We start from the raw sequence: 14,729 nt of genomic DNA, 5'->3' as shown, positions 1-14,729 counted from the left end.
AATCTCCCGGTGGTTCAATCTCCCGGTGGTTCAATCTCCCGGTGGTTCAATCTCCCGGTGGTTCAATCTCCCGGTGGTTCAATCTCCCGGTGGTTCAATCTCCCGGTGGTTCAATCTCCCGGTGGTTCAATCTCCCGGTGGTTCAATCTCCCGGTGGTTCAATCTCCCGGTGGTTCAATCTCCCGGTGGTTCAATCTCCCGGTGGTTCAATCTCTTCTCCTGAGGCTGCTTTCCATGGGATTTACAAAGCTGCACTCCCACCTCTACCTACCAGCACACTTCTAACTCTTGCGCAGACCGCTAGCTTCACTAAGCTGGCACTGCCCCTGGGTTTCTCCAAATTCCAGCCTCCTGGCAGCATCAAGTTCTAAATGGCTCCCAGGGCTTTTCTGAGCCCTAACTGCCTGGCACAGAACCACTGACCTTCCCACATTCCCAGCTCCCCAGGTCTTCACTTTAACTGCCTGGAGTCTGTATCAGCTCCAAGGCTTCTCTCTGAGTTGTGAACCACACAAGGTCCAAACGGCAACTAACTCCCTCTCCTAGCAAACACACAGATAAACTGAAACCAGAGAACCTTCTTAAGCTACACCTATCTCAGTGATGGCGTAGCCTTTCATGGTTCACTGAATACTTTTAAACTAATTTAGCTCTAACTCGCAAAACAAAACATCTCTCTGGGCTGCACTCCTTTGCAAGAAGTGTGGGCACCACATCTCCAGTTCTCCAGCTAAGTAAGCCCACCTGCTGTTTTCTGTGACAACAGAACGTAAAAAAACTTTGAAAAAAAGATATTCATTCATAACTTTCCACTATGTTAAAATAAAAGTCCTTTTTACGACAGGGCAATAAAAATGTCAATCATCCCGACCCTTTAAAGTTTTAATAGCTGAAACTGAAAGTACTTGAAATCTCTTTATCTTGTACAATACTTGTAAAATTGACAGCAGAGATCAGATAGCCAGAGCTGTCAATCAAGCAATGTTTTATCTGGGGCTCAGGTATTTTAGTACCCTAATTGATGCCTGTGCACTCAACCAAGAATACATGACCAGGCTTGGCTGAAAGCCCAGAAACCCATTAGTCTGTTGAAACACCTGAATCCCAGAGAAAAAAATTGCTTGATTTGACAACTCTGGCTATCTGATCTCTGCTGTCAATCACACAATATTTATTTACACAAGATAAAGAGGTTTCAAGTGGTTGCAGTTTCAGCTATAGAAACTTTAAAGGGTCAAGATAATTGACACTTTTATTATCCTGCTGTAGAAGAGCTTTTTTTTTTAAAACATTGAGGAATGTTATGAATGATTTGGTTATTTTTAAAAGCTTTTTGTTTTACACATCTTATTGTCACAAGAGGGTTCATTGGTTCTATGCAGTGTGTAGTGTGCCAATGGCCATGGAAGTGCCATAGCTTGGCATAGGGGGCATGAAAGCGACCTTTGAACTTACCTTTTAAAAGGTTCCCTCATGCAGACTATGGCTCATGACACTTCTAATGTGCTGTGAACCACAGCTCTTTAAAAAGTTGGCCCGACTACATGAAAATTGCAGAGGAGTAGGGCATGCCTATCTCCACAGCGATGGTCAAGTTGGGAGCATCACCGCACCCTTAAAAGACCCTAATGAAAATCTTAAGCCCAGGAATGGGGTGGGAATCCCAGAAGCAGGTCCCGGCTGCCATTTTTAAAGGGCTCCCGAGTCATCCCGACTCGATGAAAATCCAGGCTTTAATTTCTAAGATATTACAGCCAGCCATCAAAAGAAACCTCATCCCATCAGCTGAAGTTGAATACAAACTAATATCCCAAAAAGTAATAGGGCTGTATCTAACCCATGCATCAGCCAATCCTACATGGATGAAGTGGACTACTTCCTAGATGTATATACATTGCTTTATCAGAATATTCACCATCTGCATAAGGATTAAAATTTACACACTGGAGACCCCCAAGAACCTGAAAGAAGGTAGTATTAAACAGAGAGAGGCTTTCTTCCTCTCTCTTAATTTAGTAGAGCCTAAATAGCCTTGGCACTAGCCCACAGCTGAATGATAAACCTCATATCCTAGCTACTTAAACTGCCTTCCTCCACAGCAAATGTTGGCAGAGACTCCTGAGCCACACCAGGCAAGGTTTAACACAGAGTTGACCATCAGAGTAAATCATCGTCTTATGAGACAGAAGGCAGCCGACCTATTTACAACCTCTGCAACATTGCCTACCTTTGCTCTTATCTTAGTCACATTGCCACTCCTTCATCATCTCTAGTCAATTTTCCCTACACAATTGTCCTTTTTGTTCCTCCAACCGCAAACCACCATAAACATTAAATCATGCAAATCTCCGCACCCACCCCGTACCAAATCCACTTACCACCATGTTCTCATTGCCCACACTGACTCCCCATCCCTCGACACATCAAATTTAAACTTCCATCTACAAAGCTCTCCACAGCCCTGCCTCACCCTGGTTCCTTCTGTTTATCTCCATTAATCACATGTTGAGGAAAGAATGAGTCAGAAGCCAGCCTGTACCTTAAGACAGGTTTATTTCCAAGACTGCAGAGCAAATACACAGACTCTTCCAGTTCCCTCTGCCCAACACCCTGTGTGAACACATTTTTATTCTCTTGTAATGAAGCCTTAATACTTCCCCAATTGGGGACAGCTGCTCTTAATTACCAACTTAAAGCATATATTGCAACACAATTACAGCATTATCAGATTCGCTTCTAAGGAAAAAAACAAGTGCATTTTCTTTTCACAACAAAAAAATGAAGACCGAAATAAATCACACATTTTCAAAACCAATACCGGTAACAATTTTTTTTCACTACAAGCATTCCTTTTGGTGAACCAATCTGATAACTAATGGCTTGTATTTTTTCACTGGAGCTTAGAGGATTCCTTTTTCTCCAACATTTGTTTTAGACTTGCGGTATCAATTCGTAATCGTTTTTCCACTCTCAGTCTCTGTGTATGTTATCCCAAAGGGATCGATTGTCAATGTAACATTCTACTGGGACATTTCCTTTGTCATTTCCCCATGTAGTATTTCCCCTAACGTTTTAGGTAAAAAGAATGCCATGTCAACCGCCTCTACTCCTGCGAGAGTCTCTGCAGCCAGGATGCTCTCGACCTTATTTTCTTGACTTTGCAAGCCAAGAGACAACACTTCCCATTTTCACCCACAAGCAATAGTATGAAACCCAGTGCACTGGAAAACTCACCAACAGAGTTTGTGTGAGAGGCGTCGCTGAACACAATCAATTTTATATTCTTAGGATCACCCAAAGATGGAAATTTCAGTGCATATTTCACCATCTTTTTAAAATGCTTTGTTTGCCTGTAAGACGTCCTGGACCTTGGGCTGTTTCATTATAGTGCTCAGTTCAAGAACATCTAAACTTGCATCTGGCCTCATCTGTGTGTCCAGCCAATTTAATTGTCCAATTAGACTTTGCAGCTGCTCTGTCTCATCTTTGAAAGCATCTGCATCTTGTTTTTTTGCGAGGACCTAGCCCAACTGACTGTGATGGGGATAACACTTTCTAAATACGATTGTTGGTGCAAAGTAACCTCAGACCCATACTATTTTGTGATCATGCGAGCTGACCCCCATTTGGGACCCCTGAAAACTACCAAAATCCCTCCAACTATCCAACTCCTTCTGTTTAGTTCTGTATCCCCTAACTTGTTAGCCATTACAAAAATCCCTCGGTCATAGGGATTCCTGTTTCTGCTCTTTTGTCGTAATGGTTCAGCATTAATCACTCTACTATGTTGGCTAGTCAAGCTGCGACCTCTCCTTGCTTGTTGAAGACTTTCCCGTCTCCTACTGTTAGATCCCCTGTATATCTTGTCTGAGGCCCTATCCACCATACGCAAACGTGTCTTCACCCGGGATTCATCGTCTGACCCACATTGAAGGAATTAAAAAGATAAAAACGACAAATGTTGAAAGTAAGCAATAAAAACAGAAAATGCTCTCAAAATTCTTATTAACTGATGGAATTAAAAAGATAAAAACGGAAAATGTTGAAAATAAGCAATAAAAACAGAAAATGCTCTCAAAATATTTATTAACTAGTCCTTTTTTTGGCATTGGGAGGGTGGAGTGCAGTACTAGAAATTACCCTGAAAGTTGCTGGATTATCATAAAGATCTAAATGGTTCATTAATGTCCTTTAGAAAAAGGGGCCTTGACATCCCTACCCAGTCTTGCCCCAATGCCCCACTATTCAGGGTTGGTTCTTAATACCACAGAGCAATTTGGGATGGGCACTAAATGGATTGGCAAGTTGTAACTAGTGGAGTGCCACAGGGATCTGTGCTGGGGCCTCCAATATTTATAATCTATATCAATGACTCAGATGAAGGGACCAAAGGTATGGTTTCTAAATTTGCCAATGACACCAAGATCGGTAAGAATGTAAATTGTGAGAAGGACACAAAAGAGTCCACAAAGGGATTTAGATAGGTGTAGTGAGTGGGCAAAAAATTGGCAGATGGAGTATATGTGGGAAACTGTGAACTCATTCACTTTGGCAGGAAGAATAGAAAAGTAATATATTATTTAAATGGAGAGAGATTGCAAAACTCTGCAGTACAGAGCGATCGGAGTGTCTGGTAGATGAATCACAAAACGTTAGTATGCAGGTACAGCAAGTGATTAGGAAGGCAAATGGAATGTTGTCATTTATTGCAAGGAGAATGGAACATAAAAGTACGGAAATTTTACTGCAGCTGTACAGGGAATTAGTGAGACCAACTCTGGAGTACTGGTCTCCTTACTTGAGAAGGGATATAATTGCATTAGAAGCAGTTCAGAGAAGGTTTACTTGACTGATTCCTGGGATGAAGGGGTTATCTTATGAGGAAAAGGTGGACAGTTTGGGCCTGCATCCATTGGAAAATTAGAAGATTGAGAGGTGATCTTATTGAAACATATAAGATCCTGAGGGGATTTGACAGGGTGGATGCTGAGAGATGTTTCCCTTTGTGGGGGAGCCTTGAACTTGGGGACACAGTTTAAAAATAAGGGGTCTTCTACTTAAGATGGTGATCAGGAGAAATGTTTTGACTCAGACAGTTGTCAGTCTGTGGAATTCTCTTCCACAGAGAGAAGTGAAAGTCACTATAGTCCCAGAGGACCATAGGCTGCTTTCTCATTAGAGAGACACGACTGGTGGTGAGCTTAACCTGAGGGCCACCACATCTCAGGTGAGATGTGAGGTTGAGAAGGCGGGGCCTTTATGGATGACCTTAGCCGGTACGGGAATTGAACCCATGCTGTTGGCGTCACTCTGCATCACAAACCTGTATGCAGCACCATAACACTGGGAGTGGAAAGGTAAGAGAAGAATAGAAGAGAGTGAACAGAGTGCATATTTGAATACCACACGCTGTTAAGCTACTGGCCAAGCACTTGGCGTTGCTCAACTGTTATTGAATTTTCCCTAACTTTGATGCATTGAAATTGGCCAGCCCAGACAAAGCCTGACTTGCATAAAAATGAACATATCATGAGTCATTCCACAACATGCATCATTGGAACAACTCCAGGTATCACAGATATGAAATAGCAGGTTCCCCAGAAAGGATAGCACACCATGGAGGAGGAGGCCATTTGGCCCACCTTGCCTATCCCAATTCTTTGATAGAGCTCTCCAATTTGTCCCATTTCCCATGTTCTTTCCCCATAGCCCAGCAAAATTTTCACTTTTCAAATATTATACATATCCAATTTCCTTTTGAAGGTTATTATTGGACCTTCCCCCACCACTCTTTCAGGCAATGAATTCTAGATCATAACAACCATACAGCAAAGATATCTCCTCCTTTTAAATAATGCAGCAAAGAGTAAGCTTGAACTGTTTGATGGTGCCAAAGTTCATTTTTGCTGAGACAGAAAGTAAAATGAGTTTGATCGAAACAGGATTTGGCAGCTGTGTTATAAACCTGCTGGAGGAACTCGGGGTTGTGCAGATTTTGCCGTTTTAAAATTAGGCAGCTTGATTGCAATGTTAATTAAGTAGATTGTGCTCCTTTAATTGAGGGAGCAACTTCAAAGTGAATAAATCAATCCCAAGTAAGTAGACTAGCAGGATGGTCAAAGAGCAGGCGCAGTTCAATGTAGAAACTGCACCTGATAAATGGCAACATTTTAAATGAAGTAGAAGAAAAGAAGGATCTTCTGAAGTGCATAAATGTACAAGTCATTCAAGGGAGTAGCACAAGTCAACTTTGGCATAAACAGAATTCTTATCTAGAGGTACAGAAAACAAAAGTAAGGAGGTAACATTAAGTTTGTACAAGACCTTAGGGCACATTTAGTTTATTGCATACAGCTTTAGGAATCCCATTAAAGCAAGGATAGAAACATAATGGAAAAAGTGCAGTAAAGGCTCATGAGCATGTTACCAGGGATGAGGGGTGACAGTCACAAAGAGAGGCTGGAGAAACTAGAGTTGGAAATTTAAGGGGTGGCCTGATAGAGATCTTTAAGAATATAAAAGGATGTGACAGGGTAAACGATAACAATAGAATGTTTCTGTTACTTGGCAAGATGGTAACAAATTTAAGATAATCACAATTAAAAGGAAGTGTTTATTTTTACACAGAGAGAGGCTTCCTGGAATGAGAAATGTTCTGCCACAAATCATTATTGAAGCAGAATCTATAAATTCTTCAAAAAGGTCATATCATTTCTTCAGAAAAAGTATATATGAGGAACAAGCAGGATCTTTGATTTAGTGCATAATGTCTTAGGTGAAGAAAATACTGGCAGAGATTTGATGGGTCAAATGGATTCTCTTAAGCTGTAAATATTCTGTGATTTTATAAGTATTTTAACTCAAGATCATCCTTTCCCTTTATAGGCAGCTGTCAATGTGATCGTCTACAAAATCAGATTTGGTAAATAACGCAGCTCACCAGACAGACAGGCTGTAGTGTCCATCCACTTCAGTAGTTGCCCTACGCTCAGGTTTCCACGGTGGTCGGCGTGACAAGGCAGGACAAGCTGACTCATTTTTACTTCCGTTGGGTTTATGTATACATCCCCGTTTTCCAAAATAAAGAGGGGCTCCTTGAGCATCTCCAATTCTTTGGTGTCTGCCATCATTAATACAAGAATCCTAGGAAGGGGGCAAAATTTGCAGGATCAACTAGGTTTCAGGAAAATATACAATAATGAGGCACAACAATAATAGTATTCCAGGATCCCAGCAACAGGAGACCACAATCATTAATTCCAAGTGATTACAGAGGGCAGCAGCACTTGAAGGTTCACATGTTCACCATCAGATCATTGTTTCATTTGCCATAATCTTGTGTTTGTTAAATTGAGAAATGTGTTTGAAGGGCAATGGCCCCAGGTGCACACCACCACCAGGTATGAAACTAGGGTAGGAAAAAAGGTGAAGTGAATCAAGAAATAGGGGTAATCAGGTGTTTTAAAAGCCTTTAGATTGTTGAAAGAAGGTTGGAAGAGGAATGTCAGAAATTTCACAGGTTACAAGTCTTGGGAAAGAATGAATCAGAGGAAGGGACCATGGGAACTGCTTTGATTTCAACATTTGTGAGGCCACATGCAGCATTCAGAGTGGCGTAATTGCAGCTTTGGCTGAATGAGAGAAAACAGTATCAGAGGAGCAATGACCACATGCCACATAATGTTTTTATTACTAAGAATTTGGCTGTTCAGTTTGTTGACGACTGGGAGTGGAATTTCTGAATAAATACCATGATAAATTTATTTTATTTTTTTTTAAAAAAGAACATATCTGAAGCTACATGGCTGTCACTACAGCACTAGTAAGGTTTGGAACTCCCTACCTGATAGCACTATGGAAGTACCTACACTATATAGATTGCAGTGGTTCGGTAAGAACACTCAGTCTCACCTTCTTAAAGGCAACAAGGGATAGGTAATAAATCAGCTTGTCAGTCTTCTTCTTTCGTATGGCTTTAGAAGCAGAAGCTGTCATCACAGTTTTAATGTCAAGTTCCCTAACCAGACCAATGCCCTGCTGGAGAGCAAGTGTAACTCCAGGATGTCGCCCTCAAACTTAAGTCGGGGGCCAAGATGTCTTTATGTGCTCCATGATTTGGTCAGGGTTTCCGCAGTCATAGCCAGGTGAGGTTTTGAGGTGCCACTTGTACATCAGGTGGCCACATCAGCCATGTCCAATCCATATTCTATTGAGGGTTGTCCACCTGCTCCAGCAGTGATTGAAGTCTGGTTGTTGAGATGTTGGCTTGGAGACAATGTGTTTATTGTAAGGGTGTTTTCTGCCCAAGCCTTCCTCCATGTTTCATCAGTGTTATGGAGTTGGAGATATTCGATTTGTGTCCAGAGGGAGTTTTGTGTGGTAAGGTGTGGCATCTTGAAATTCTCTATAAATAGGGAGGTCCAAGTTGCTGCTTATAGGAGTTATTTCTTTGTGTCTTGCTGCATCCTGTCGAATGGAGGGAGGGGTGATATTTGAGAGGACTGGTAACCAGTGAACTGGAATTGATCTCAGAGTTCTGGAGATTATCCTCATTACTGAGTGAAGTTGTGTGTCAATGAGTTTAATGGGACAACTTGAGGCCCATACAGGTGCACAGTACTCAGCTGTTGAGAAGACCAGAGCTATGGCAGAAGTACAAAGGATGGTGGTTTTTGCATCCCAGTTTGTGCTGGCGAGCTGGCGGATGATATTCACTCGTGTCTTTTTGGCAGTCTTTCACAAGTGGTGATGGTAAGTTAGGGAGCAGTCAAGGGTCACTCCAAGATGGTTGGGAATCGGGTCATGCATACTTTCTCTCCACAGAGGTGACATTTAGTGTTGTGTGGAATGCAGAGATGATGGACTTGGCTGGGTTTGGTTGCAGTTTCCACTTGGCAGAAATATTCAGCCATTTTTGACAGGTCAGAGTTTAGCGTGGCTTCCATACCCTGTAAAGATTTTGCCTGAATTGTCAAGGCAAAACCGTCAGCGTAAATAAATTTTTGTGATGATGTGGTGGGCATGTCACTTATGTCGATGTTAAAAAGTATCTGTGCCAGGACACTGCCCTGTGGGAGACCATTATTGAGAGGTCTTGGAGTGCCGACCTTGTCTTGAAGGTAGTCCTTCATCCTTGTGTTGCCCAGAAATGTCCGCAGCAGCTGGACTATTTTGGCACATGGCAGCAGTAGGGACAGTTTGAACATCAGTCCATGTTTTCACACAGTAACATAGACTGAGGAAAGAACTATGAAAGTGGTTCCAGTCTTGAGCTTGCAATAAAAAACAGTCTCAGTGTTTGTGGTGATAGCAAGGACTTGTTCACAGCAACTCCACTGGGGCCTAAAGCCAGATTGCTCTTGGAGAAAGGATGAGTTGGTAATAGGGCCATTTCTTAAAAGACTGAGCCACTCCAGGAGCTTATAGTTGTACAGTGCAGTGAAATGGGCCTGTAGCTTCCAGGGTCATCTGCTGGCTTTCCTGGATTTGGCAGGGCTATTACCATCACCTCACGCCAGATTCTCCACCACAGCTGAAAACAGTGCAAGTAGCCATTGTTTTGCCAGTGGGCCAAACGGTACAGGAAGTCTGATGTGATACTATCTTTCCTGGCAGCCTTTCCCCTTTTTTATGGTTCCTAGGCCAGCGCCCAGTTTCACGAGGGTAAAGTCATCTGACAGTGGGGAAGATTCTGGATAACTCGCCATTGCTTCTCTGAGATTTTTCTTGACCTCCTGTTTGTGTTGTTTACCAAGGGATCCCTTTGAGTTGACCAGTAGCTTTGCAGCTTCAGCATTTGCACTAACTTGTGGGTTAGCAACCTCTGCTGGATTTGATGCATCAAGTTTCCTCAGGAGGTTCCAGGCCTGATGGCTTGAGTACGTAAAATCCATGGATTCCACGTAGTCCAGCCGGCTTTGTTGTTTGTGATTGCTCAAAGATTCAAGTAGTGCTGTGGCTGTTGCTGGATCTCCAGTTTGTTGATATTGTTGAAAGAGCGCTTCCCACTTAGGGCTCCAGTGGGGGATGTACTGCGCTTTGAAACCTCGAGGTCTGTTCTCCTTTGCTGCAGCAACAAGCAGGGCCATAAATCGATTTTACTGTTTTGGTGTCAGGGGGACGTGGTGAATGGTTTTCTCCACCTCGGCAGTAAACCCAAGCCAGTTTACCTCATGGAAGCTCCATCTTGGCACTTGTTCTGATGACATGACAGGGATTTCAATCCCCACATGGCCAATAATTGGCCTATATTGATTGTGTGGGTAGACTGGGAGGACAGTTCTGGACAGGCGTAAAGGGACACCTTCAACATGTGATGAGACAATGGTGAGGTCAGAATTATATTTCCTCTCCCACCTTGCTGATCAGATGGTAGCGTTATGTTTAGCATCATACACAAGGTGAACATGCTGTGCCGACATTGAATCTGTCAGAGGTTCCCCATTGTTATCATTTGAATCATAGTCCCATTCCGTATGGTGACTGTTGAAGTCTCCCACATATATGGTTGGGTGTTGAGGGGGTGGGAGAGCTGGATTAGGTCATTCTTCGTTAGTGGGTTTATAGACATGATAGCCGTCAGCTTGCCAAGCTTGATAACTGCTACAGGAGGTACCTCTATGTTCCATGCTTGGGATTGTAATGTAGTTAGTAATTTCATCTTTCACATAAATCGCCAGGCCATATTTTGCATGGTGTAAGGTTCTGGCAGGTTTACAGCCATAGATCTTGTCATGACATACTTGCTCATCGGTAGCACCATATGTTTCCTGTAATGCGAGGGCATCAATGTTATTTGTTCTTGGCATCCTCTCCAGTCACATTTGGCCCGTGAGAGGCCTTCAACATTCAAGTCGACAGATTCGTGTTCCAGGGTCCAATCTTTGGAATGCTTGGCCTTGAGAAAGGTTATGGAGATCACTTCGATTTTTAGGTTTGCTCCATTAACCAGGAGACCTGTAAGCAGTGTTCAGTTGCCATTCCAATGACATAAGTGACAGTGAATTCGAGAGTTCAAGAATCCACTTGACAGGGTGGGCCACTGATGTCAGTGATGACCACATGCTGAAAATAAATACCAACAACTTGTATTTATATAATTCCTTTAGTGTGCTGAGAAACCCCAAGGCACTGCACAGGAGTGTTAACAAGCAAAATTTGATGTTGTGCCATACAAGGAGATATGAAGGCAGATGACCAAAAATTCAAAGAGGTAAGTTTTAGGGAACATCTGAAAGGTGGCAAGAGAGACAGAGAGACTGAAGTTTAGGGAGGGAATTCCAGAGCTTGAGCCTTGGCAGCTGAAGGATTGGTTGCCAATTGTACGGCGATTACATTTTTTATTCGCTCATGGGATGTGAGTGCCGCATGCAAGACCACTCTATACTGGTGGTGGAGGAAGTGAATGTTTAAGGTATTGGACAGATGAGGATCGAGCGGACTACTTTGTCTTCGATGGTGTCGAGCTTCTTGAATGTTAAAATTGGGATGCTCAAAAGGTCTAACTAGAGGAGTGCAGATATTTCAAGTGGTTTGTAGGGCTGGAGGACATTACAGTGATAGGGTGGAACAATGCCATGGAGGGGTTTGAAAACAAGGATGAGAATGTCAAAATCAAGGCAGTGCTTAACTAAATATAGATCAGCGAGGGTGATGGATGAACAGGACTTTTTTAAAAATACATTCTTGGGATATGGCAAGGCCAGAATTTATTGCCCATTCCTAATTACATTTGAGAAGGTGATGGTGAGTCACCTTCTTAAACTGCTGCAGTTCATGTGGCGTAGGTACAAACACAGTGCTGTTAGTAAAGGAGTTCCAGCATTTTGAGCCAGTGAGTGACAATGAAAGAACAGTGATATAGTTCCAAGTCAGGGTGCTGTGTGACATGGAGAGGAACTTGAAAGTGGTGGTGTTCTCAGGCATCTGTTGCTCTTGTCCTTCTAGATGATAGAAATTGCAGGTTTGGTAGGTGCTACGAAGAAGCATGGGTGAATTGCTGCAGTGCATCTTGTAGAAGGTACTCAATGCTGACACTTTGCGTCAGTGGTGGTAGGAGTGAATGTTCAAGGTGGTGGATCAAGGGTCAAGATATTTTTTTCCCCCCAAAGGGTTCTTGATATTTTCTCAAGTCTAGGGATACCTTTCCGGTTTTCAGAGGCTCATTTTTCATTCTCACCAACTTCTTTATCAGGTGATGCAGTCATGTAGTAACATTACCTTCTGTATTTAATGTTGATTTTTCTAAGGTTTCTTTCTTTAGATAGATAAGATAGCACTATATTGTACATATAATTAAATATTTTAATTTGGAATCTATAAATAGGATGCTTTTGTTAATTTATTAAAAATAAATCTCCCATACTCCATTTCCAAAATGAAAATTCTAACCACATGGCACAAGGTAACTTAGGAATGAGTCTCACATCTGCAGCCCCCTTTCAAAAATTAATTACAAGCAATTAGCACTCTCCAGCATTCTTTGGTTTTGTTCTGCCAATTACAGATTTCTTTCCCCTTGACACTTCTGTTTGAATTGAGTGCAGTTGAGTCTATCAGCAGCAAACACAGGAGAGAAACAGCCTGTGATTGGAGGAGCAGCTCCTTACAGATTCTGTCACACACATACGGGGGCGACTTTTCTCTCTTTCCCTCTGACCTGCTCTTGTTACCACAGTATCTTTATGGCTGGTCCAGTTCAGTTTTTGATCAATGGCAAAGCCCAGGGTGTTGATGCTGGGGAAATCAGTGATGGTGACGTCATTGAGTGTCAAGAGCAGATGGTTAGATTCATCTTGTTGGATCTGGTCGTTGCCTGGCATTTATATGGCGTGAATATTACTTGCTACTTATGAGCCCAAACCTGAATGTTTTGCTGTATGCAGGCATGGAATGCTTCAATATCTGAGGACTTGTGAATTGTACTGAACACTGCCTGCAATCCTCTACAAACATCCCCACTTCTGACTTATGCTGAGGGAAGATCATTGATGAAGCAGCTGAAAGTGGTTGGGCAAGGACACTATCCGGAGGAACTCCTGCAGTGATGTCCTAGAGCTGAGATGATTAACCTCCAAGAACCACATCCATCTTCCTTTGTGTCAGGTATGACTCCAACCTCAGCAGAGAAGTTAGCCCCCCCACCCCGATTCCCACTGACTTCAATTTTACTAGGGCTGCTTGGTGTCACACTTGGTCAAATGCTGCATTGATGTCAAGGGCTAGATGCCCTCACCTCTGGAATAAGCTCTTCTGTCCATGCTTGGACCAAGGCTGTAATGAGGCCTGGAGCTGAGTGGCCCTGGCGAAATCCAAATTGAGCATTGGTGAGCAGGTTATCACTGTGTAAGTGCCCCTTGATAGCACTGTCGACAACACTTTCCATCATTTTGCTGATGATTGAGAGTAGATTGAGGGGTTGGATTTGTCCTGCTTTTGGAGGACAGGTCACACTTGGACAATTTTCCACATTGTTGGATAGATGCCAGTGTTATAGCTGTATTGGCTAAGGGTATGACAAGGAGTGGAGCACAAGTCTCCGATTTTACAGGTGGGATGTTGTCAGGGACCATAGCCTTTGCTGTATCCAGTGCCTTCAGCTGTTTCTTGATATCACATGGACTGAATTGAATTGGCTGAAAACTGGCATTTATGACGCTGTACGCCTCAGGAGGAGGCCGAGATGGATTATCCTCTAGGCACTTCTGGTTGAAGATGGCTGCAAATGCTTCCACCTTGTCTTTTGCACAGATGTGCTGGGTTCTCCTGTCATTGAGGATGGAGGTGCTCGTGGAGCCTCCTTCTCTGGTTAGTTGCTTGATTGTCCACCACCATTCATAACTTGATGCGGCAGGACTTCAGAGTTTTGTTCTGATCCATTGGTTCTGGGATTGCTTAGCTCTGTCTATCACGTGCTGCTTCCACTGTTTAGCATACAGTGTTGTAGCTTCACCAGGTGAGCACCACATTTTTAGCTATGCCTGGTGTTGCTCCTGGCATGTTCGCATACACTCCTCATTGAACCAGATGGCAAGTTAGGATACAAGCAACAGAATTTTGGATGAGCTCAAGTTTACAGAGGGTGGAAGATGGGGGTCCAACCATAAGTGCATTGGAATAGTCAAATCTAGAGGTAACAAAAGCATGGATGAAGGTTTCAGTAGCAAAGTAGCTGAGGCAGGAGCAGTTGGTTTTTTGAACAGAACAGATTTGAGAACGGTTCCAGGGATGAGGTTCTTCAGTTACAAGGAGAGGTTGGATGTGCTGGGGTTAGAGAGAAGATCAAGAGTAGATTTGGTAGAGATGTTGAAAATCATGAAGCGTCTGGACAGAGTATGTAGAGGGAAACTGTTCCCTTTGGCAGACAAATCAAGAGCCAGAGGGCATAGATTTAATGTAACTGGCGAAAGAACGAAAGGTGACATGAGAAAACACAGAGTGGTTAGGAGCTGGAATATACACCTGACAGGAGAGCGGGGCAGATTCAACTGTGGCTTTCAAAAGGGAATTGGAAAAGCACCTGCAGATGAAAAATCTATAAGGTTCTGGAGAAAGGGCAGGGATGGAACTAGCTGAATTGCTCTTGCAGAAAGCCAGTACGGACTCAAGTAGCCAAATGGCCACCTTCTGTGCTATAACCAATCCACGATTCTATGGTGATGCCACGAACATGTAATTATGATATTACAGATTTTAAGGACAATGCTTTTAAAGGCACATTTCCATTTTCA

General features: G+C 42.9%; 1 protein-coding gene across 1 annotated transcript in view; it reads right to left on the bottom strand.

Moving 5' to 3' along the window:
- acot11a (acyl-CoA thioesterase 11a) overlaps positions 1-14,729 on the bottom strand; it is a 108,233-nt gene that overhangs the window by 75,534 nt on the left and 17,970 nt on the right. Inside the window, exon 2 of the mRNA XM_078561656.1 lies at positions 6,941-7,143. Within this exon, the coding sequence (XP_078417782.1) occupies positions 6,941-7,130 (190 nt within the window). The 5' untranslated portion in view covers positions 7,131-7,143. The remainder of the gene's footprint in view (positions 1-6,940; positions 7,144-14,729) is intronic.

Source organism: Cetorhinus maximus, chromosome 17 (assembly GCF_964194155.1).
Source record: "Cetorhinus maximus chromosome 17, sCetMax3.hap1.1, whole genome shotgun sequence".
NCBI classification, from domain to species: domain Eukaryota; kingdom Metazoa; phylum Chordata; class Chondrichthyes; order Lamniformes; family Cetorhinidae; genus Cetorhinus; species Cetorhinus maximus.
Note: the sequence above shows the minus strand (reverse complement) of the source record. Positions and strands in the feature narration are given on the sequence as shown.